The sequence below is a fragment of the Balaenoptera acutorostrata genome, chromosome 2 (genome assembly GCF_949987535.1).
Source record: "Balaenoptera acutorostrata chromosome 2, mBalAcu1.1, whole genome shotgun sequence".
Lineage (NCBI taxonomy): Eukaryota > Metazoa > Chordata > Mammalia > Artiodactyla > Balaenopteridae > Balaenoptera > Balaenoptera acutorostrata.
In genome coordinates, this window is record NC_080065.1 from 177,676,874 (window position 1) to 177,702,732 (window position 25,859).

The 25,859-nt window shown below is 40.2% G+C and overlaps 1 protein-coding gene across 4 annotated transcripts in view; it reads right to left on the bottom strand.

Annotated features, from left to right (window-relative positions):
• ADGRE3 (adhesion G protein-coupled receptor E3) overlaps positions 1–25,859 on the bottom strand; it is a 132,370-nt gene that overhangs the window by 22,028 nt on the left and 84,483 nt on the right. Inside the window, exons 1-5 of one of the 4 annotated variants that reach the window (XM_007182047.2) lie at positions 21,638–21,714; positions 9,917–9,967; positions 9,233–9,355; positions 3,272–3,427; positions 108–145 (exon numbers count right to left, since the gene is read on the bottom strand). In XM_007182047.2, coding sequence (XP_007182109.2) covers positions 108–145; positions 3,272–3,427; positions 9,233–9,355; positions 9,917–9,967; positions 21,638–21,662 — 393 coding nt within the window. In that variant the 5' untranslated portion in view covers positions 21,663–21,714. Of the gene's footprint in view, positions 1–107; positions 146–3,271; positions 3,428–9,232; positions 9,356–9,916; positions 9,968–10,098; positions 10,948–21,637; positions 21,715–25,859 lie in introns of those variants that run through there. The other 3 variants (XM_007182048.2, XM_057541716.1, XM_007182049.2) reach the window with 3 other exon arrangements.

The following is a 25,859-nucleotide window of genomic DNA, read 5'->3' on the forward strand; positions in this document are numbered from 1 at the left end:
TGACATATAGCACACATATAATATATAGTATTCACCTCCATTTGCTAGCTTTGAGATTTGTAAATATTTGTTACCCGGCTAGGTTCCAGGATTCAGCTTCCACTCACCTCTTTTGTGCTATTGGTTGTCTCTGAGGGGGTGATTTCTGAAAAAGACAACAGAGGATGTTATTGTAGGAATTGAAAGTAAAAGTGTGGAGAGGTTGGCAGGTAAGGTGGGTAACTTTGCATCTAGAAGGTCTGAACTCATACACTTTATGTTTCCTGACAAGGAAACAAGGTCCAAGACCTTGCAGCTCCAAGACCTTGCTCTTTTGGGGGATCAGAGTCAAAATCCCTGTTGTGGCATAGAACAGTGTTTTTCAACTTAGAGTGATTTTGCCTCCAGGGGACACTGGCAATGGCTGGAGATATTTTTGGTGGTCACTCATGACTTGGGGTGGGGAATGCTACTGGTATCTAGTGGGTCGAGGCTTGGGATGCTGCTCAACGCCCTACAATGCACAGAATGGTTTCTGACCGCAAAGAATTATGGGGCCCCAAATGTCAATACTGCTGTGGTAGAGATACCTTGGCATAGAGGAAGTGGAAAATTGTAAGCTCCAAATTCTTTCATTCAGACCTGGCTGAACATTACAACTGAAATGGCTGAGGAAACAGAAAATGAGGTGCTTCAGGTTTTAAAATTCAGCCTGGCTGGGAATTATAACTGAGACTAGAATGTCAGTTTATGATCTTCAGCTGTTAATGGGACCTTTGTATATTGCTTCTTGTATTGTACGTTGTGAGGATAATCATCTCTATTTTAGAAAGACGAGAAAAGTCTAGCAAATGTTTACATATCTGTTACCATCATACTGAGGTTAAATCTATACTTATTCTGTGTCTTGGTTTTCAGCTGAGTCTATTTGCTAAAAAGAGCAAAGAGTTTTCCTGTACATTGGAGGTTTTGTCTTAAGAGTTCAAGAACTTTTATTTACAGCCTGAGTCTGAAAATGTTTGTTATTGGAAACCACATTCATTGTAGAAAAACATGCTTTTGGCAGAAAGCGGCATACTTTTTTTGTGAGGGCTTTCTTGGACCTACCAACCTTGGCGATAATGAACTCTGGATGGAGTCAATCCATATAAAAGAGCTCTTAAAATTAGAAAATGTCTTTAAATTAGGAAAATAACTAAGGCATTTCTCTTTCTTGTAAGATAAGGTGAGTTTAACAGATTAACATCATAACCCAGGCAAAATCTCAGCCTGTTTATACGTTGTCAACAGAGGTGCCTGCTGCCTAGTAAAACACTAATTCACTTTGGGTTCAATCATATTCTTTCATTCATTTACTCATTAATTCATTTAACAACTATTTATTGATTGTCTAAGTTACTGGTGGACTTAACGGCACAGCAACCCCTTCCTACACGCCCCGTGCTCATTTCTGTCACCTTCCCCACCTGGACCTCAGTCTCACATTTGGAGCACATGCAGCTCCAAGACCCTGGTGTGGGCTCCAGCTTGAGACTTGGGGAAATAGGGTAACCTGGGCTTGAATCTTGCAGGAGCACCTCCCGTTGGTGGACAACATACTCCTTTTTTTTTTTTTTAGAGAGAAAGTCTATTTATTTATTTATTTATTTATGGCTGTGTTGGGTCTTCATTTCTGTGCGAGGGCTTTCTCTAGTTGTGGCAAGCGGGGGCCACTCTTCATCGCGGTGCGCGGGCCTCTCACTATCGCGGCCTCTGTTGCTGCAGAGCACAGGCTCCAGATGCGCAGGCTCAGTAATTGTGGCTCACGGGCCCAGGTGCTCCGCGGCATGTGGGATCTTCCCAGACCAGGGCTCGAACCCGTGTCCCCTGCATTGGCAGGCAGATTCTCAACCACTGCGCCACCAGGGAAGCCCCATAGTCTTGATACTAAAGAGCAACCTGAACTTTCCCAGACCTTTCTATCTGGAGCAGGGGTGTTAACCTAGTTTGGCTTTCCTGAGAATCAGATGAAAAGCTAACAATATTAGCAAATACTTATAGGTAGTGCACTAAATGCTTTAAATGGTACTATCTCATTTAATCCTTGCAATAGCCCTCTGAGGGCTGTATATCTTCTAAATTTCCAGCTCTCATCAGATGGACCCAGCTTTTGGGTCCTGGTAATACCACTTCCTCTCCTGTCCCCCTAGGTGTAGGATGGTTACAGATTTCTGCTATTGCTAATCCCTGGGTTGCTTCACTGTCATTTTGACTTCTCAGCTCTTCCTTCACCAGCACCAATTCTCTATATGAAATTACTTATGTTTAAAAGACCTAGTGTGTTTCTGTTTTCCAGGCTTGATCTTGACTGATAAAGAGGAATAACTTATTATTACTATTATTATTATTATTGCACCAAAAAAGCATGCTTTGTCCCTTTTATGGCTTCCCTGAGACCCATGGTGCAGTGTAGCAAGTGGCTGAGTGTGGACTCTCAATATAGGCTGACCTAAGTTAAAAATCATCTTATTAGTTGGCAGACCTTGAACAAGTTACTTAACTTTTGGGTGCTTCAGTTTCTTTATCTGTAATAACAGTGCTTACCTCATGTAATAAATGAAATAATGAATGTAAAGCACTTAGTGTTGTACTTGGCACATAGTACAAATGAAATAAATATTATCTATCAGTATTATTGTTTCTCCACAAATCAGTTTCCTAGAATTTAGCTTTAAAGACTCTCTCTCTTATGATTTCAACTGTAGTCAATACCTCATGGATAGTCTGCCAAGTCCAATGTTTCTTATGTATAGATCTTCTCCATCTATATGATTTCTATGACAGTGGTCATGTTTATCCAAGGTCACAGATCTGAGGGTGGGCATATGACTCAAATTGGGCCACTTTGTACATTTCCAAGTAATATGCAATTATGTCCAAGAGAGAATCAATTGATCCTTCTTTGGGTGGTTGGATCAATAACAATGGTAAGATTTGGAGCTGTTGGTGGCCATATTTCCTGCCCTGTGGACTAGGAGTCAGAGAAGGCAGTTTGCAATGAAAGAGAAGAAAGAAGCAGACCCAGAGTATGAGAGACTGGGGTGCCCTGACAGTGTTTGGTCCCCAGCTTCAGTTCATTCCAGAATCCCAGCTGTATTCTTGCCCTTGAGTTCCAAGACGTTTCTACGCACCTTTATCCTAAACTCATCTTTTCTGCTTAAGTTAGCCTGAGTGGGTTTCTTTACTTTGCAATTCAAAGAATCTTGTCTCAGTCACAGCCCTGTCACCTCCAAGAAGACAAGAATTTTCTTACTCTGACAAGTGTTCTCACTGGAATTATTGAATTGTGCTTTCCCAGAGAGGAGTTTATATCCAGCGTTACAGTGACAGTAGAAACTTCCTTTCGTATTCTGACATTTAGCATTCACACCACAATATATACTAATGCGTGGTTTACATTCATCAATATCTGGAACACAAAGGAGAAATTTGGTCATTCATTTGACAAAGATTTATTGAACATCTAAATATGTGCCAGAAGCTATATCCTTTCCACCAGGGTCTATCCTGGCTTTCCAAAACAACTCAGTTAAGGTAATAGTTGTCTTTGTTCTTTCCTTTCTTCGTTGATTTTGGTTGGGTTCTCCAAGAAGCAGACATTGAGACAAGGATTCAAGTTCAAGTACCTTATTTGGGAGATGGTCCCAGAAAACACTGCAACGGAAATGGTGAAATGAAACAGGGAAGGGAAGGCAGAAAATAAAGGGGGTATTATCCAGGAAATTTCTACTGTGGGCGACTGAGGCTCAATTCCTCTGGGAACCTCTGAGAGGCAGTGTAGAGCATGCACTTCAGGTAAGCCTACCTGAGAGGTGAGGGAGCTGGGGTATTTATCCACAAAATCTTATCATTTATTGGTGGAGGAATGTTCCCAGGGGATGTAAACTCTCCAGTACTTCCATTTGTCCTGAGCGTGGACTGAGTGGTCTTCAGTGGCCAGAGAAAGCCTCAGACTTGGTGTATGAAGGAATGAAAAATGCCAAGGGCATATAGATGGGATACTGACCATGTTTGTATCTCCCCCCTACCCCCAGTTCATATGTTGAAGCCCTAACTCCTAGTGTGGCTGTTTTTGGAGATGGGGCCTCTTAGGAGGTAATTGACATTAAATGAGATCATAAGAATGGGGCCCTGATCTGATAGGATTAGCATCCTTATAAGAAGAGACACAGGAGTGCTACTCCAAACCATTGCTTCTGCCCTTATGCCCAGTGAGGAAAGACCATGTGAAGGTACAGTGAGAAGGCAGGTCTCACTAGAAATAGAATCTGCCAGAACTTTGATCATGGACTACTTCCAGCCTCCAAAACTGTTATAAAGTAAATTTCTGTGGTTTAAGCCACCAGCCGGTGGTATTTTGTTATAGGAACCTGAGCAGATTAATACATCTGCTAAACTAACTAATTGAGTTAGAATGTTTTTGTTAAATCAATATGTCTCCAGTCCTCAGGGTCACTGTAGCCCCTTTACAACGATGTCAAGTGGGAAGTAAAAATGTGTGATTTCCCTGTCTGTTACAGGAAACACGGAATTTGGGATTTTCAGAGTGTGACATAGTGTGGCTGATGCTGTTGCTTACTCAATAGCTATTCCTTGTTTGGGAGGCCAAGCATGGCAATCTTGTTCCCGTTCCTCAGGTGCTCTCTTTCTCAACCTCCCTTTCAGATAGGGTTGTCCTGTGACATACCCTTAACCAATGAAAAGTAAAGATGGTCTCCTGAGAAAAACTTTACAAAATGTGAGATAGAAAGTAGTTACAATTCACTACAAAGGAATGAGACTCAGTCTGGTATTGGAATTCCCAACTGCAAACCTGTAAACTTGAAGACAGTTTCTGTGATTACTGGGATATGTATCGATGGATTACTGGGGTAAGAGGATGGAGTTTAAAAATTCTCTACACAGGCAAGATAGAATCTACTTGTTGGAGTAAAAGAAAGGTGAGGTTATACAATAATTGAGAGAGATATTACCCATGTACCCAATTTGAAGAAAACATGTGAGGAAATGCTCCAAGCAAACAAGTTAACAAGTATTAAATTAGCAAGTACAGAAACCTCAACTTGGAGGAAGATGAAGGAAAGAGGAAGCAGGGTTTTACAATGAACGTTGAAATAAAATTAACATTCATGGGGGGGGGTTGGAAGGAAGAGGAGGAAAGGAGAGGAGTAAAATAAGAGTATTTTAAGGATGTCGTCTCTTTACTGGGAGAGGGGAAGTAAGGGTAAAATTAAGCATCTTGGTAGGGAAAACAATGCAACCTGGTGGGAAAAATAATTGATGAGTGTTTCAAATATTAGGAGAGAAATATGTGTTTGATTATGAAATTAAGAAAAGAGAAAGTAACCATTAATAGTATGAAAAAGTATAGTAGAAATTCTAAATAAATAAAGGGAAAAATGGAACTAATAGCAACTTGATAAAACAAACACAAATAAGAAAAAGGCTAGTGGGAAGCAGCCACACAGGGAGATCAACTCGGTGCTTTGTGACCACCTAGAGGGGTGGGATAGGGAGGGTGGGAGGGAGGGAGTTGCAAGAGGGAAGAGATATGGGGATGTATGTATATGTATAGCTGATTCACTTTTTTATAAAGCAGAAACTAACACACAATTGTAAAGCAATTATACTGCAATAAAGATGTTAAAAAAATCCTATGCAAAAAGAAAAAAGAAAAAGGCAAATGAGGAAATCATAATAATATAAAATTAATAATAAATGTAAAGTAAGACCATGGGAGTAACTGTGTCAGTCATTACACTAAATATAAATGGACTAATATACACTAAATATAAATGGAAATCTTCTATTAAAATAGAGACTAGGAAAAAAAGAGAAAAAAATAGAGACTAGAATATTGAGTGTGGCAGTTTCAAAACGTGGCTTCCAAATTATTTGACACTCTTTCCATTGAGATGTGGGCACATTGTCTTATCCCTTTGTGTCCAAGTGTGCTCAGGGCTACTTTAGTCAACAGACTATTGCAGAAGTGTTACAATAGGACTTTGAGACAAGGTCATAAAAAAACGTGCAATTCTGCCTGAGTCTCTTGGAAGCCTCACTCTCTGGAATCTCCATGCTGAGACATTACCTCTCAGAATTCAACCATCAACTGTGAGAAGCTGAAGCTACATGGAGGGATCTAGCATAGGGGCTCCAGTTGACAATCCTAGATGATTTCAGTCTTTGAGTTATCCCATCCCAGGCACAGACATGTGAGGAGAGGTGCTTTCAGATAATTCTAACCCTCAACTGTTTGAGTCACCACCAGCCAGTTGAGCCTTTTATCTGAGGCCTAAGATATCATGGGGCAGAGAAGAGCCATCACTGTTTTGCTTGTCTGAATTCCTGACTCATATGAGCGTAATAAAATGGTTGTTTTATGCCAGTGAGTTTGGGTTTTATTATGCAGCAGTAGATAAGTGGAACAATGGGCTAAAAAATGACACACAACTATATACTGTTTTCAGGAGATTGATAATATTGGAAATAAAGAGGTGTACAAAGAGATACTAGGAGAATTCAAACAGAAATAAAACAATGTATAATATTAATATCAGACTCAGTGGAATTTAAGGTTCAAAGTTCTAAACAAGGTAAAGAGGGAAACTATGTATTGATACTTAACATATTTTATGAAGAAAATTATATTCCATTCACAAATATGTATGCACCAAACAACATAGATAAATACAGAAAACACAAACAAGTAGAAATGTAAGAAGCAAGAACAAATCAAAATACAATTATACTGGGATATTCAATTCACTTCTCTCGGAGCTAGTAGATAAAAAATAAATAAGAGTAGAGAAGAACTGGATATCACAATCAATAAGCACGTACAAACAGAGGAAAGATCTAGTGGATACAAAGTAAAGATATGGGGAAATTAATGAGTAAATAAAATCAATAAATACACATATACAGAAAGTCAGAGAGACAGACAAAGGCACTCACATGCGAGGACACACACACACACACACACACACACACACAGAAATAGAAATTGAAAGAGATAGAAGCCTATGCAGAGAGAGAGAATTTTATATTCCTTGAAAATAAAATATATATTTTCTTTCATAAAATCTTTGTGGAAGCTTCTTATGCTTCCACAAAGATATCTCTAATAAAAACTTAAAAAGTAGAGATTTTCAGCCATTAGTTTAAAAATCCTAATAAATTTTTTAAAAGTAGAAATGATTCTTTAATTATCTAATAAAATTAGGAATATATAATGCACAAATGTACAAAAAATCTTAACTTTTTGGAAATGAGGAAGCACCCTCCCACATAATTCTTGGAGTAGAAAAACATCAAAAGGAAATTACAAACCATCCACAGATCAATAAGAAGAATACTTCATCCTGTAGAATATATCTAAGCCTGTTCTCGGAGGAAAATGTATAACCTTATATGTCTTTATTTTTAAGAAAGAAAGGTGAAAAAATAAAGCATCTAAGTATTCATTTTAAGAACCCAGAAAAAAGAAATTAAGAAGAGATTAAATCTGAAATCAATAAAATAGAAAACAAAAAACATAGTAGAAAGGATAAAAAATTCAAAAGACCAATAAGACAGATAAACCCACACAAGTTTGATGAAAAAAACCTGATGGAAAATAGCAAGAAGGGGAACATACCACAGTTTCAAGGAGGTGATTAAAATAACCATAAGAGAATGCTGTATGCAACTTTATGGTCACAGATTTAAAAATTAGGGAAAATATGTGATTTCTTATAAATAATAAAAATTATTCCAAGAAGAAATAGAAAATTAGAATAAGCCCATTGAATCAGTAGGAACTGGAAAGATGAGTCATGATCTACCATTAGAAAAAGCACAAGGCGAGCATTTCAAGTGAGGAACAAGCTATGATGCAATATTTGCAAAGAAGGAGATGTCTGGGATCTGGCCATATGATTTTTATAGCCTTCGTTCATATGAGGGTTTAAAAAGAGTTGGTAAGTAAGAGAGGAAGGATTTATCTGGAGAGAACTGATGCTGTCCTGTGAGCCCTTCTACTTCCACCCAAGAGGAGAAGTGTGTGTGAGTGCTTTTCTCTTCATCTTAATCCAAGAGAGGGATTTTAAGGAATTCATTCAGCTAATTACACTGTCTTTGCATTTTATGGGGACCCAGTTGATTGGTGCCTGTTTCCTCCTGAAAAATCTAAACAGTGAGCCAGCCACTTGGGCAGAAAAGAAAGATCTGCTGCACCTGCTTATCTCAAGTTTCTTGGGCAAAGGGTGAATGAATATTTCCCAAGAGCTAGATGTAGGTCATGTGTGAGAAGTTTTGGGTGTGGGGTTGCTTAGTTTCTTTCAGAGAGGGCCACATGGAGTGGCAAACGGACTTTATCAGGAAGAAGCTGAAGAAGACACAGGATTCCTCCAGGATGAGTAAGGTGTAGGGAGGAATTTGCTGTTATCAGGGGAATTTCAGGGGATTGATTGGGGAATTGTCCTCAAATAACCCACAAAAGCTGTCACGATTGAAAGTGCTATATCTCAGGAACATAGAGACTAAATAGCAACAATAGTGTCATCAAGGAAAAACTTCCCTGCTCCCCTTTCCTCATCTCCCTGCCAGGTTACAACTCTTGCAAGATTGGGTGAAGGAAAGTAGAATGTTATGTGGGGAAAGAGGAGAGAAGCCAATTATACATCTTACTCCCAACTGTAGGCTTCCAACCAGGAGGGAGGTTGAAAAGTAGGAAAGGGGAAAAACCTAATATTTACTCAACTCTAGAGTGTTTATTCTTCCATAGAATTGGACATTTAAATTATTGAGTTGAGGCAGCATCTTGCGTCTTAGGTGACCACAGGACTTTATATTAAAAAAAGTTTCTGCCCAAGCTTTTATTCTTTCTTTGCCATGACTTCAGTACATAATCTCTCTCCTTAAAAAATTGTACAAAAAATTGCACAATGCTTTATGATTCATGAAGTATGGTTACATTTATTATTACCTTATTCAAACCCCTTACTGCTATCATGAGGTCAGCATTATTACCCCTACATTATGGAGGAGAAAATTGAGACCTAACTAGGTTCTGGAAGAGCCCACTTTTCTGACTTCATGGAAGAATTTCTTTCTTGGTGAAGGTTGAGTTGGCAGAGTTTTCAGTATTGCATATTATTGTTACCTCCTCAAAGCCCTTATCCTGCCTTCTTTCCACATCTACCTCTAGGTGATTTGAAAATTACCCCTTTACCTTCACATATCTCCAAGGGGTATGTGAAGTATTGCTGCCTGGATTCAGAAATGTATCCATGGTTGCAGGTACAGTGAGTGGCATTGACACAGGAAGCACCTTGGGGGCACGGACGACAGGTCCCTGCAAGGAGAAGAGAAGCAGGTCAGATGTCACCAGAGTCAAAATCTCTCCTGTTATCATTTGGTTTGGCTCTGAGCAAGGGCCTCTCAAGGCTGAGGAAGCTGCACCTTTTTCCTTTTGTGAGACGTCAGTACATTAAAAAGTTAAAGATACCAAACCCAAGCTACAGAAAAAAGTATGATTCTTATGCATGATAAAGAACTGAGGTTGGCATTAAACAAGTTAATTTTAACACAAATATTTCTCTGTCTCTCCCCACCAGAATGTTTACTTCATGAGACTTGATGTGTTTTATTCACTGTTCTACCTCTATCTTGTTCATGCTGTGGTTACTAAAAACAAATAAAAAGACAACAGTAAAATAAAAAAAAAAGAAAACTTAAAATATACCCAAATTTGATGACTTAAAAAGAATTACAGGAGTAAACCTGCCCCATTTCTGTTCCCAGAAGTAGCCCCCTTCCTCTGTCTTGTTGGAGGATGTGAGTGGTCCCAGGTGCATTATTGGTCTACACCCTCCCTGATCTCTGGCTATGAAAAAGTCAGGCTTTAAGCACTCACCTTTGGTTTTCTGAGCCATGACTCCTGACAAGCTTAGCAGAAAGCAGAGTCCTGGAACAGGGAAGCAGAAGGGAGACATGAAATGATTGAGGAAAGATTCTAGGATATTCTCCAAGGGCTGGGTATCAGTTATCTATTGCTAAATAACAACTATCACAAAATGTAGACATTCATTTTATTACCTCTTGTGGTTTCTATCATTTGGGAATCTGGGAAAGGCTCAGCTGAATAGTTCTGACTTGGAGCTTCTTATACAGTTGTTGTTAGACAGTGATGGGGTTGGAGCATCTGGGAACTGGCTGGACATGGCTTCATGTAGTCTCAGGGCCTAGGGCAGTTTGGGCTTCCTCCCATCATGTCAGCCTTGGTCAGGCAGCTTCCATGACACTTCAGAGCTCTAAGCATGAGTGTTCTGGTCAACCAGGCTACATCTCCTGTCAAGATCCAGTCCAGGAGGTCATGCAGCTCCATTCCACCGTATTCTCTTGGTTACAAGCAAGTCACATGTCCACCCAGATTCAAGTGGACCAGAACCAGAGTCTTCCTCTTGATGGAGGATAGGCAAAATTCCAGAAACAGTCTTGGAGGGGAAGTATTGTTTCTGCCTTTTTGAAAAATGAAGACTGCCTCTATGTGAAGGCTACTTCTACCGTGGCTGCTAAAGTGCTATCTTTTTCTTCCCCAAACCTTCCCAACATCTGGTGGTATCATCAGCCATGTTCCTGCTTCTGCAAAGACCCGAAGGTGCTGGATAGATGGGTGGCTTTTCTCTTCCTTTCTTAATAAATCTTACACCACTCTGATTGTTAGTTCTCTCCTTACCTTCTTTTCATTCTCTTATAACATACTAATGTCTAGAATAATTTGCCACTTGCAAATACAATATACAAAATATTTAACAACTGCTATGTTCAGGAACCAGCCAATCAGAATGGACATTGGAGACCCTCTCTGAGGCAGCAGGTGTTAATCTTTCAGCCGCTGAATTGTGAGGCAGTCGATGGGGTCCCAGGGAAGGGTCTGGGCTGGCAGTAGTGTCCTGGGAGCTGATTCTGGGAAACGATTATTTACACATGGTGTGGAAACATTTCAATATGAACAACCAATGTGGCTCTTCTAGTGTGCACAGGTCCAGTGACTAGTAACCTTATTTGCAACATTTGTTACCCCCTAAGAAAGTGGGTCCTGCAGATGAATGGATAAAAAATGTGGTATATATATATACACAATGGAATGTTATTCAACCTTAAAAAATTATGCAGTCTTGCCATTTACAGCGACATAGATGAATCTAGAGGACATTATGCTAAGTGAAATTAAACCAGACACAGAAGGACAAATACTGTATGATTTCTCTTGCATGAAAAGTAGTCAAACTCACAGAAGAAGAGAACAGAATGGTGGTACCAGGGCATTCTTTTCCAGTGGGTATACAGTTTTTGCTATACAAGATTAATACGTCCTAGAGATCTGCTGTAAAACATAGCAAATACGTTTAACAAGTTGGTGTTGTATACTTCAAAATATGTTAAAAGGATAGATCTCATATTAATCATTTTACAAAAAAAGAAAGAAGAAAAAGAGAAACATTTCCACAAATAATGAACACTTTGGAAGTGATAGATATGCTTAATATCTTGATTGTGGGGATGATATCATGGGTGTATGGTGTATGCTTATGTCCAAACTCATCAAGATGTATGCATTAAATGTGTGCAATTTTTTGGTATATCAATTACACCTCAATAAAGCCAAAATAAAAAAAGAAAGTCGGTCCTGGTCATGGAAGGTCTCTGTTTACCAAGTTGGATGACAGGTTGGGTGAGGGTGGACTAGTTTGGTGGAGCTGGTAAACTTTGATTCCTGTGGGTAAAGGACTGGGATTGGAGGGCTCGAGGCTGAGAGTCTGGTGAAGTTGGGGGTGGGGGATGTCTTGGCTTCCTTGGGGAGGTTCAGAAGATGTGGTGGCTGGTGTCTGTGAAGCAAGACTTGGAGGAGATGGGAATTTTTGGATTAAAATGCGGCATGCCCTGTGATGCAAACACCCCTCCATCCTGCCTATGAACACACCAGTGAAATTTCTCTTGAAGAGAGAGACTCCGGTCTTGGGGAGAGGATTTCCTGGGTGGGGGAAATTGGGCAAGGTTCTAAGGGCAGCCTCCACAATATCCAAGAGGAATTGAGCTCTTACCACATGTCAGGCATTGTTCTAAACATTTTAGGTACATGAACATACTTCAGCTTTCTAACAACTTTAGAAGGTGAATACTAGAAAAATTAATGTTTAGCAAATATCTACTGGCAGATTTTGGTTTTTGGAAGTAATTTTGAAAGTATCTAGTTGCTAAGGAGGTGGGAGACTTCGTTGGCATGCACCGTTTTAAACAATGCTTTGCAAAAATTCTGAAATAAAAAATAGTATATTGAAAAATTATACTCATGATAGTAATTAAATTACTGTCCCCTGAAATAATGTTTAATAATAAACATATGAACGTTCAAAATCCTTATGAAAGAATTATGAACTGGAGGGACAATTTGGGAAGACAAACTCTAGGGAACAGCATTAAACATTTCATCTTTCCTGCTCTTCAGGTTATATTTCTGACTTTTCCTTTTAATTGCAATTTTTTAAAACAGAGAATTGCAAAATATAGAAATGACCCAGTTTAGAGACATATACAAATGTTTTCTTCTCTCAACCAGGAATTTAGACATAAGGAATAATAGCTGGTTTATAAAGAATAAAAATACTTTCCAATATAACTAAAATTGCATCACTGAGACTCTTTTAAAAGCTTAAAAGTCATTCAGCCATCATCCTATAATATTCTTTGTACTGTCTCTAGTGTTATTTTTAGTAGGGAAAAATTTATGTTTGGCATTTATTAACTTCAACTTCAAAATTATTTTTTTCTGAGCCACCAAATTATGGCTTCTGCTTGTTTTAATAATATTTTAGTTGAATTTATATTATAAACTAGGAGAGTTTGGGGGAGAATGGATACATGTTTATGAATGGCTGAGTCGCTTTGCTGTGCACTTGAAACTATCACAACATTGTTAATCGGCTATACTCCAATATAAGATAAAAAGTTTAAAGGGTAAACAAAACAAAGAAAAACAAAACCAGAAAGCTGATTGTGACTGTTATTTCCATAATATCTATAGTTGGAAATATTGAAATTATACAATGATTTACACATTCTGATCTAAATTATTTTATATTATAAACTAGAAAAATCTAATATATAGCTTTTAAAAAAATGAGTGATCTTAGTGTCAAGGAGTTACTAAATCAGATCATTAAAATATTCATGAGAAAGAGAACTCAAATGACATAAATTCTTAAGTTTTTAATTCCCATAAAATATTTCAAATATATAGAAAGAGTGACTGCTGTGAGCCAAACACTGCCTTGGGCAGAAATGTGAGAACTTTTAAAAATGAATCACACTCAATCAAACAATAAAAGCAATAATATCTGCAGAAAACTATTTTGTAAGTATATGTAAAATAATATGATGTATTTTTTGTCCTTTATTTTAAAATAAAAACACGTGGAATAAAAAAAAAGAAGGTGCTCTAATTTCATTCTTTTACATGTAGCTGTCCAGTTTTTCCAGCACCACTTATTGAAGAGGCTGTCTTTTCTCCATAGTATATTCTTGCCTCCTTTATTAAAGATAAGATGACCATATGTGCGTGGGTTTATCTCTGGGCTTTCTATCCTGTTCCATTGATCTATATTTCTGTTTTTGTGCCAGTACCATACTGTCTTGATTACTGTAGCTTTGTAGTATAGTCTGAAGTCAGGGAGCCTGATTCCCCCAGCTCCATTTTCTTCCCTCAAGATTGCTTTGGCTATTCAGGGTCTTTTGTGTTTCCATACAAATTGTGAAATTTTTTGTTTTAGTTCTGTGAAAAATGCCAGTGGTAGTTTGATAGGGATTGCATTGAGTCTGTAGATTGCTTTGGGTAGTAGAGTTATTTTCACAATGTTGATTCTTCCAATCCAAGAACATGGTATATCTCTCCATCTTTTTGTACCATCTTTAATTCCTTTCATCAGTGTCTTATAATTTTCTGCATACAGGTCTTTTGTCTCCTTTGGTAGGTTTATTCCTAGGTATTTTATTCTTTTTGTTACAATGGTAAATGGGAGTGTTTTCTTAATCTCACTTGCAGTTTTTCCATCATTACTCCCTAACACTGTACACAAAAATAAACTCAAATTGGATTAAAGACCTAAATGTAAGGCCAGACACTATCAAACTCTTAGAGGAAAACATAGGCAGAACACTCTATGACATAAATCACAGCAAGATCCTTTTTGACCCACCTCCTAGAGAAAAGGAAACAAAAACAAAAATAAACAAATGGGACCTATTGAAACTTAAAAGTTTTGCACAGCAAAGGAAACCATAAACAAGACAGAAAGACAACCCTCAGAATGGGAGAAAATATTTGCAAATAAAGCAACTGACAAAGGATTAATCTCCAAAATTTACAAGCAGCTCATGCAGCTCAATATCAAAAAAACAAACAACCCAATCCAAAAATGGGCAGAAGACCTAAAGAGACATTTCTCCAAAGAAGATATATACATTGCCAACAAACACATGAAAGAATACTCAACATCATTAAGCATTAGAGAAATGCAAATCAAAACTACAATGACCTGCTAATGCAGGGGACACGGGTTCGAGCCCTGGTCTGGGAAGATCCCACATGCCACGGAGCAGCTGGGCCCGTGAGCCACAATTGCTGAGCCTGCGCGTCTGGAGCCTGTGCCCCGCGACGGGAGGGGCCGCGATAGAGAAAGGCCCGCGCACCGCGATGAAGAGCGGTCCCCGCACCGCGATGAAGAGTGGCCCCCGCTTGCCGCAACTGGAGAAAGCCCTCGCACGAACCAAAGACCCAACACAGCCAAAAATAATAAATAAATAAATAAATAAGAAAATCCTTTAAAAAAAAAAAAAAAAAAAAAAAAAAAAAAACTACAATGAGATACCATCTCACACTGGTCTGAATGGCCATCATCAAAAAATCTAGAAACAATAAATGCTGGAGAGGGTGTGGAGAAAAGGAAACCCTCTTGCACTGTTGGTGGGAATGTAAATTGATACAGCCACTATGGAGAACAGTATGGAGGTTCCTTAAAAAACTAAAAATAGAACTACCATACAACCCAGCAATCCCACTACTGGCCATATACCCTGAGAAAACCATAATTCAAAAAGAGTCATGTACCACAATGTTCACTGTAGCTCTATTTACAATAGCCAGGACATGGAAGCAACCTAAGTGTCCATTGACAGATGGATGGATAAAGAAGATGTGGCGCATATATACAATGGAATATTACTCAGCCATAAAAAGAAACGAAATTGAGTTATTTGTAGTGAGATGGATGGACCTAGAGTCTGTCATACAGAGTGAAGTAAGTAAGAAAGAGAAAAACAAATACCGTATGCTAGCACATATATATGGAATCTAAAAAAAAAAAAAAAAGGTCATGAAGAACCTAGGGGCAAAACAGGAATAAAGATGCAGACCTACTAGAGAATGGACTTGAGGACACAGGGAGGGGGAAGGGTAAGCTGGGACGAAGTCAGAGAGTGGCAGGACATATATATACTACCAAATGTAAAATAGATAGCTAGTGGGAAGCAGCGTATAGCACAGGGAGATCAGCTCGGTGCTCTGTGACCACCTAGAGGGGTGGGATAGGGAGGGTGGGAGGGAGGGAGACCCAAGGGGGAAGAGATATGGGGATATATGTATATGTATAACTGATTCACTTTGTTGTAAGCAGAAGCTAACACACTATTGTAAAGCAATTCTACTCCAATAAAGATGTTAAAAAAAAAAAAAAGGCGAATACCATTAGCATTAACCTCATTGTGCAGGTTAAGAAACAGAGGCACAGAGAGGTTGAGTAACTTGCTGCATTTCCCAGAGCTAGTCCAGTGGCAGAGCTGAGATTAAACCAGGCTCTGGGTTCCTGCTGCTAACCTACCACCCCACATGATCTCCCTTTCAGAAATCCCACACAGTGCTGCATGCAAAGTGGAGGTGTTCAGATTGTACACCCTAAGTTGGCAGTTTATTGTGATAGTGACTTGAGGAAGGGGTGCCCTTTCTCCAGAAGATGCTGCTCCCTAGATTTGATTAGGGTCTCAAAGTTCAGTAGAGGGTGTGATATGCTAACTTGGTCATTTGGGGCAATCCAGACTAATTGCAGGATTTGGGAGAAAATCCTATGGGCTAGCAGTGGCCCTTTCAGAGTGGAAGGGAGGGCAGTACTAACACTTACTGGGTCTCCCTGTATGAGTTTCTGATTGCTGCTGTAAAAAATTAAGTGAATTCAGTGGCTTAAAATAACAGAAATATATTCCCTTACAATTCCGTAGAAAATTCAGTTCTGTCAAAAATCACTCTCATTGGCTTCCCTGGTGGCGCAGTGGTTGAGAATCTGCCTGCTAATGCAGGGAACACGGGTTCGAGCCCTGGTCTGGGAAGATCCCACATGCCGCGGAGCAACTGGGCCCGTGAGCCACAGCTACTGAGCCTGCGCGTCTGGAGACTGTGCTCCGCAACAAGAGAGGCCACGATAGTGAGAGGCCCGCGCACCGCGATGAAGAGTGGCCCCCGCTTGCCGCAACTGGAGAAGGCCCTCGCACGGAAGCGAAGACCCAACACAGCCAAAAAATAAAAAAAATTAAAAAAAAAATCACTCTAATTGGGCTAAAATCAAGGTGTTAGTAGGGCTGATTTGGAAGCTCTAGGGGAGAATCCATCTCCTTGCTTTTTGCAGCTTTTAGAGGCTGCCCACCTTCCTTGGCTCACGGCCCCTTGGTCCATCTTCAAAGCCAGTGGCATAGCATCTTCTCTCCTTTCTGGTCTCTTGCTTCCCTCTGATGAGGACCCTTGTGATTATATTGGACCCACCAGTATAATCCAGGATAATCTGCTCATCTCAAGATCTTTAGCACATCTGCAAAGTCCCTTTGACCACGTGATGGGGTTTAGGACATGCCATCCCAAAATATTCCACTTTGGCATATTCTTTATTTTGAGCTGGAGGCAATTGAGAGGCAGAAGATGCAGGAAGAGCTTTATGACCTACCCTTTTCTACCTAAAAACTGGCCATAATTTCCCACAAGAAAGATGCCCTCCCTGTACCAGGATGAGAAGAGCATCTTTACTCCCAGAGACTGTGAATGGACCTTGAAACACATCTGTACAAACAAACTTACTAAAATAACCCTATCTTCCAATACTTTCCCCTCCTCTGTATCTCCTAGTCACTTCCTCACAATTTATTGCATCTAGTCCCTTTGCCACTTCCTCACAATTTATTGCATCTAGTCCCTTTGTCTGTCTTGTTTCCTCACACATTTATCATTTCTTTGTCTAAAAGGTAAAAAATTTTGTGCTCTAGTCACTTCTTTGGGTCTTCATTTTCTTGTGAAGGCTCCCATGTACATGTTAAAATTTAATTAAATGTGTATGCTTCTCTCCTATTAATCTGTCTTATGTCAATTTAATTCTTATTCCCAGCTAGAGACTGTAAGATGGTAGAGGAGAATTTTTACCTCCCCTGTATACGTGAGGTAACATACCCACACGTTTCAGGGGATGTTGACATCTTTGGTGAAGGCTGTTATTCCTCCTCCCAGGCTATTATTCTTCTCCAAAGAAGTTGCCAGGTCTGTCCCATGATCAATTACTTATGCAACTGCTTTCATGGAGCATTTTGAATATTTTTGGTGGTCAAATGAATATATTCTCAGCTGGGATGTGAACCGCTTAATGGCAGAATCCTGGAATATTTCTTAATACATTTAAATTTCCCTTTTTCTTACTTTTGTATAATGATTAATTTGCAGCAGCTACTCTAACATTACAGCTGCCCCAATGATGACTATAGCTTGCAGAGGCAGCTAGTAAAACATATGGCTGAAAGGTACTTCCTGGTTCCTAAAACTCAGGCAGTCTGGGTACCATCACACTTCTTCAAGGCTAGTCTTCAAGGTGTCCTTCCAGCCCAGCCAGCAATCCTGTGCTCAATAATACAGGCATGACAACAAAAAGAATAAAATATCTAGGAATAAACCTACCTAAGGAGACAAAAGACCTGTATGCAGAAAATTATAAGACACTGATGAAAGAAATTAAAGATGATACAAATAGATGGAGAGATATACCATGTTCTTGGATTGGAAGAATCAACATTGTGAAAATGACTCTACTACTCAAAGCAATCTACAGACTCAATGCAATCCCTATCAAACTACCACTGGCATTTTTCACAGAACTAGAATAAAAAATTTCACAATTTGTATGGAAACACAAAAGACCCCGAACAGCCAAAGCAATCTTGAGAACGAAAAATGGAGCTGGGGGAATCAGGCTCCCTGACTGCAGACTATACTACAAAGCTACAGTAATCAAGAAAGTTTGGTACTGGCACAAAAACAGAAATATAGATCAATGGAACAGGATAGAAAGCCCAGAGATAAACCCATGCACATATGGTCACCTTATCTTTGATAAAGGAGGCAAGCATATACAGTGGAGAAAAGACAGCCTCTTCAATAAGTGGTGCTGGGAAAATTGGACAGATACATGTAAAAGTATGAAATTAGAACACTCCCTGACACTATGCACAAAAATAAACTCAAAATGGATTAAAGACCTAAGTGTAAGGCCAGACACTATCAAACTCTTAGAGGAAAACATAGGCAGAACACTCTATGACATAAATCACAGCAAGATTCTTTTTGACCCAGCTCCTAGAGAAATGGAAATAAGAACACAAATAAACAAATGGGACCTAATGAAACTTAAAAGCTTTTGCACAGCAAAGGAAACCATAAACAAGACCAAAAGACAACCATCAGAATGGGAGAAAATATTTGCAAATGAAGCAACTGACAAAGGATTAATCTCCAAGATTTACAAGCAGCTCATGCAGCTCAATAACAAAAAAACAAACAACCCAATCCAAAAATGGGCAGAAGACCTAAATAGACATTTCTCCAAAGAAGATATACACATTGCCAACAGACACATGAAAGAATGCTCAACATCATTAATCATTAGAGAAATGCAAATCAAAACTACAATGAGATGTCATCTCACACTGGTCAGAATGGCCATCATCAAAAAATCTAGAAACAATAAATGCTGGAGAGGGTGTGGAGAAAAGGGAACCCTCTTGCACTGTTGGTGGGAATGTAAATTGATACAGCCACTATGGAGAACAGTATGGAGGTTCCTTAAAAAACTACAAATAGAACTACCATACAACCCAGCAATCCCACTACTGGCCATATACCCTGAGAAAACCATAGTTCAAAAAGAGTCATGTACCAAAATGTTCATTGCAGCTCTATTTACAATAGCCAGGACATGGAAGCAACCTAAATGTCCATCGACAGATGAATGGATAAAGAAGATGTGGCACATATATACAATGGAATATTCCTCAGCCATAAAAGGAAACGAAATGGAGGTATTTGTAATGAGGTGGATGGAGTTAGAGTCTGTCATACAGAGTGAAGTAAGTCAGAAAGAGAAAAACAAATACAGTATGCTAACACATATATATGGAATCTAAGGAAAAAAAAAAAAGGCCATGAAGAACCTAGTGGCAAGACGGGAATAAAGACACAGACCTACTAGAGAATGGACTTGAGGATATGGGGAGAGGGTGGGGTGAGATGTGACAGGGTAAGAGAGTGTCATGGACATATATACACTACCAAATGTAAAATAGATAGCTAGTGGGAAGCAGCCGGATAGCACAGGGAGATCAGCTCGGTGCTTTGTGACCACCTAGTGGGATGGGGAGGGTGGGAGGGAGGGAGATGCAAGAGGGAAGAGATATGGGAACATATGTATATGTATAACTGATTCACTTTGTCATAAAGCAGAAACTGACACCATTGTAAAGCAATTATACTTCAATAAAGATGTTTAAAAAAAAAGAAGTTGCATAAGAGATGAAAAAAAAAAGAAGTTGCATAAGAGATGAAAAAAAAAGTGATTATAATCCTAGCAATGTTTAAAATAAAGTAATAAATATCTTCAAATAAATGATTAAGTTTTCTTTGTCAAAAAAAAAATAATAATAACGGGCATGAGTCTTAAGTTAGAGTTCTCAAAGAGTCATTGGCATGCCAGAATCCCAGAGTTCTAAGAGGCTTTAGAAATCATCAGCGGACTCTTTTTGTTAATGAGAAAAGAGGTCACCAGGGGTCAAGTACCTCAGACACCAGTTGTGCAAATTTGAGCAGGTTGCTTAACTACTCTAAGTTTCCGAATATGAAACAGGGTGACAGTGTTGCCTGCCTCCTGGGATTGGAGTGATGACATAAATGAGGGAATTGCGTAAAGCACAATGTCTGGCTGAAATCACTCCATAAATGCTAGCTGCCTCTATTATCATTTTATTTGCACTAGAATTCTATTTTTAAATTCTTCACCTGATACTCATTCTTCTACACTGTCTGTTCCATCTAGTGATGCGGTCAGAGAGGTCATGGATAACCGAAATTCACAAACAATCCAACTCAGAAGTTTCTAGGACTCTGCCTGCAGTTGCCCCAAAGCAGGAAACATCTTTTTTGAGCTTCTCTCGTTACAAGAATTTTTTAGCTTTACTGAGGCATAATTGATATATAAAAAATTGCACGCTCTCTCACTTAAATTTGACTCCACAGATATATACTGGATACCTCTTATATGTAAGATGTTGCAGAAGGGGCTGCAAAAGTGAGGGGACGTTTGCCTTCAAGTAGCTTATATTATTTTGATAGACTTTATGATCTATTACCTACCTCTGCAACTAAATAACTGTGAGGTTTTGAGCACCATTTCTGTGATGCCATTTTGCATCTGTAATGTGGAGGTACTGCGCGATAATGAATATAGAACATCTTAGCCTGATACCAGGTGCTCAACATATGTTAGCTTTGGTTGATATTGTGGCTATTGATATTGTTATTTGACCTGGAGCCAGAGAATGGAAGGGATTTCAGAGTTGGAGAGCCACCTGCACAGAGGTGGTTGTTGAAGCCACGGGATCTTAAGATTCCTCTAGGGAGAGAGAGCAGAAAAAGAGAAGGAAAAAACCCAAAAGCATATTAACAAAGATCTGAAGCCAGGAGGCTTGGATTCAAATCCTGGTTCTGCCATTTACAATCTGTGTGACCTTGGATGAGTAACATAACCTCTCTGTGCTCCAGTTTTCTCATCTGTAAGGTGGAAATAATATTAGTACCCACCTTATGAGCCCATTATGAGGATTAAATGGATTAATATGCAAGGTGCATAGTGAGCGCTCGAAAATTTTGGTTATTATTATTAACATTCAGGAAAAGGCAAAAGGAGGAGAAAGAAAGAATAGCAAGAGAGGCAGAGGAAAATCAGGGCAGTGCTAGGTCACAGAAGTTATCAAGGAGGAGAGAATATCAGTTAGAAAACAAGACCTGTGAAGAGGGAGATGAACAACTCATTGGATTCGACCATAAGGACAATTTTAGGGATATTTGAGAGCGTAGTTCGAATACGGTGTTGAGGAAGGAAACCATAACCCAAGGGTGAAAGGAGAGTGTTCAAAGCAGAGCAGAAGAAAGAGGAGAAGGAAAAGACAGCTAATTGTTGAACCAAGTAGCCCCTGATATGGGGTAGGTTAAGGTTACACATACCCGGAAGAAGCGATGACCCTTGCATTCCTGTGTGCAGGTAACCCTTGACAGTCAGCTCTCAAAGCTCCCTACTCTGCTCCCTCTCGACCACTTTTCCTATCTCAAGGAAATCTCATGAGACTTGACATGTATCTTAGGTCAGCTGACGTAGGAAACCACTATCAGAAAAGTGAACTTCTTCCATCTTTCACCATCAGACCCATGGTTCTGCTTTTCATTAGTTTATTTTCTTTACCTTTTCTTCACTTGTTTTCAGATGCTTCCTTGGTAGTAGGTTTTCCTAGCTATTGTTGATCGCCTTTGGGATCACAGAATCCATTGACCCTAGGAAAGGAATGCCCTTTAATTACAGAACATTGTCTGAGGAGCAGGAAGTGACTGTGGGATCAAAATAAACTTTAAATAACCCTGTGGTTTGGAGCTGGGTAAGCCAGAATTTACGGTGTCTCTATCGTTATCTAAAGTTTCTGAAAGTGTCATTTTTTACACATCTGTGATCCCCCTTCCCCCTCAAAATATGGCATCACCAGATCTGACTGGAGTCTCAAAGTCTGGTAGAAGTTGATGTATTATTTGGTCATTTGGAGCTATCTAGACCAATTGCAGGATTTGGGAGTCATTGCCTCTGTCAACAAATATTTATTAAGACAAATCTCATTGAGTGACAAGATCTGTGCTACTTTCTAGGGATATAGCAGTGAACAAAATTAACACAATCTTTTCTATGTAGAACTACAGAGAAAGGGAACATTGGAGGAAAAGCAGGTTTTGGGGGAAAGATAAAACTAAGTTTTGGGTAAGTTGATTTTGAGGTATTGTGATTTCAATATACATTGTATATGTAATCTAGATCACAAAAAAGAGGTCTTTTCCCTCCCACCTCCAGCCAATAGATGGTAGTTATAGCCATGATAATGGATTAAATCATTTAGAGAGAGATTATAGAGTGAGAATAGAGTCCTGAGTAAGTAATTTAAAATCAGGGAGTGGAGGGACTTCCCTGGTGGCACAGTGGTTAAGAATCCACCTGCCAATGCAGGGGACATGGGTTCAAGCCCTGGTCCAGGAAGATCCCACATGCTGTGGAGCAACTAAGCTCATGTGCCACAACTACTGAGCCCACGCACCACAACTACTGAAGCCCGCGCACCTAGAGCCCGTGCTCCGCAACAAAAGCCACTGCAATGAGAAGCCTGCTCACCGCAACTAGAGAAATCCCATGTGCAACAATGAAGACCCAACCCAGCCATAAATCAATAAATAAATTTATATAAAAAAATAAAAATAAAATCAGAGAGTGGAGGAGCAGCTAATAGATGAGACAGGTCAAGCGTGGTCAGACAGATGGGGGGAAATGAGTAGAGTATGGTATCATGGAAGACCAAGGAAAGAGACCTTGAATTAAGACTGAAAAATATTCACAGGACAGAGCAGTAGGGAGGTTGTTCTATTCTAAGAGTAGTTCCAGTGGTGAGGATGATGGTGGTAATGAAGATGGTGGAGGTGGTGGTGATGGTGCTGGTGAAGCTAGCAGAGGTGGTGGTGGAGGTGATGGTGGCAGTGGGGACAACTGTACTGGTGGTGCTGGTGGTGATAAAGGTGGTGGTTATGGTGATGGTGATGGTGGTGAAAACAGTGGAGGTGGTGGCAGAGATCATGGGAGTGGAGGTGATGATGGTGGTGATAATAGTGGTGAAGGTGGTGATGGTGATGGTGATGATGATGGAAGCCAGAATGAAGTGGATCGAGGATAAAATGGGAGGTGAAGAAGTGGAGGCACCAAGTATAGTCAACTCCAGAGAGAGATGGAGAGTAATGTGTGAATGAGAGAAGATGAGCAAGGACCTCCTTGGGTGGTTGGAGCATGGTGGAATTAGCCATTTATTGGGGTGGACAAGGCCATGAGTCCTGCATAGTAAGACTGTTGGGCTCTCAACATCCCACTGGCCCAGCAGCCATGTACTGGGCCTTCCTGTTGTTTCTTCCTAGTGGTCCTCTGGGGAGGGGGTAAGTGGGGAGCGGGTGAGAGTTGGAGGCAAGAGTTGATCAAGAAAGACAGGCAGTGCCACCTAATGGTCAGGCCAATGTTATTGCAGAGTCCTGGCTCTAGAACCAGACTGCCTAGTTTCAGATCTTGGCTTGGGCACTTATTAGCTGTGTGACTTCGGGAAAATTATTCAACTTTTCTGTCCCTAAGGCATCTCTGATATGATATAACTTCAACAGTCTCCTAAATGGTTGTCTTTACATCCCATGCTCTACCTTGCATCCGGGAAAACTTTCTGAAACAAGAATCTGAGCCCAGCACACACCTGCCTCACAGCCCCACAGACACTTTGCAGGCCAAATGTGCTTCATAGGCACATAAATCATACTCACTCTGGCCCCAGTCCACCTCACCAGCCTCATCTCCCACCCCTCTCCCTCAGGCTGCTCATCTGCCCTGAGTACTTGCTCAGGCATGGTCCAGCCTCCGTGTGGTCCCCTCCATCAGGAATTTCCCTTTTTCCTCCACTGCTCTGCCCCTGGCCAAGTCCTCCATGTGTGCATTCTTTTCTATGTCCCTGCTTGACCCCCAAGGTAGATCCCCCAGAGCCCTACTCTGCCCCTTTCCCTACCCCAAGGTAGAGTTAACATCTCCCCTCTCTATGCATTCCGTATGTAACCAAACCTAAGGCATCATTAATTTTAAGGTACGCCCGTATTTTATGTACCACCGAACCTAACAAACTATGACACAATGCCTTCTTATTCTTTAGAATTTTTATGTTATCCTTATTGAACAAGCTATTGTAGATTTATTTGTGAAAAACTTTTACAACATATCACTCTTTCTCATATATGAAAAGGAAAACAGAAGTGGAAAATATGTTAGTTAAGATATTTTGGAATCTTCTTTACATTCAGAATGTTCAAAATTACTTTCAACACAGAGCTATCAAAGTCTGTGTTTCAGTGTCCATGTTTCTCTACATCACTAGTTCTCAAGGTATGGTCTCTGGACCAGCAACATCAGCATCACCTGGGAACTTATAAATTCAGATTCTCAGGCTCTGCCCCGGATTTGATGAACCAGAAGGTCTGGGGTGGGGCCCAGCAAGTTGTGTTTAACAGGTTCTCCAGGTGATGCTGATGTATGCTCAAGTCTGAGAACCCAGATCTGCACGGTATTGTTCTCTGGTCTACCAACAATATGATGATGAAGCATTTATTAAAAGAACCCAAAAGAGAACCAGAAGCCATTGCTGGCTCTCTACCACCCTTACACCCCTCAGTAGAGCACACAAGTATAAACCAAATATCCCTAGCTTTTTACCTGTGATAAGATGAGATTATAATAGCTTTTTTTAAAAAAAATTAATTTACTTTGGACTGCATTGGGTCTTCGTTGCCACACGTGGGCTTTCTCTAGTTGCGGTGAGCGGGGGCTAAACTTCGTTGTGGTGCCCGGGCTTCCTAATGTGGTGGCTTCTCTTGTTGTGGAGCACAGGCTCTAGATGCGTGGGCTTCAGTAGTTGTGGTGCATGGGCTCAGTAGTTGTGGCTCGTGGGCTCTAGAGCGCAGGCTCAGTAGTTGTGGCACACGGGCTTAGTTGCTCCATGGCATGTGGGATCTTCCTGGACCGGGGCTCAAACCCATGTCTCCTGCATTGGAAGGTGGATTCTTAACCACTGTGCCACCAAGGAAGCCCCTATAATAGCTTTTTATAACCAAGTTATTACAGCATAAAACTCCAGGGACTTTCTTGCTGAAAACCAGACCCTCTAAAAGTGCCTCAATATTTTTTTTAGAGTTTCCTGCAGGTCCACCTTACAGATGCCCTTTCTATCCAGCCATCCATCCATTCATCCATCCATCCATCCATCCATCCACCCACCCACTCACCTACCTTTCCATCCATCCACTCACCCACCTATCTTTCTGTCCATCCCCAATCCATCCATCCATACATACATGCCAGACCTTCCACCTTACTGCCAGGTAGCTGTCTTTGCTACTTTTGACCTCTATGAGGTCACTGTCTTGTGCTGGTTCCTAGCCCTGACATTCATGCCCTAGACTCAGAAACTCCTTCTGCTTCCTCCTGGCTCATCTCAACCAGGTTGTGATGTTTAACAAGGCTTTACTGAGGTCAGAGGTAATGTCATCCTGTTAAATCCATGTCGGATCCTGATCCTCCTCTGCTGAGAGCCCATGTGCCTCCCACATCACTCAGAGTAAA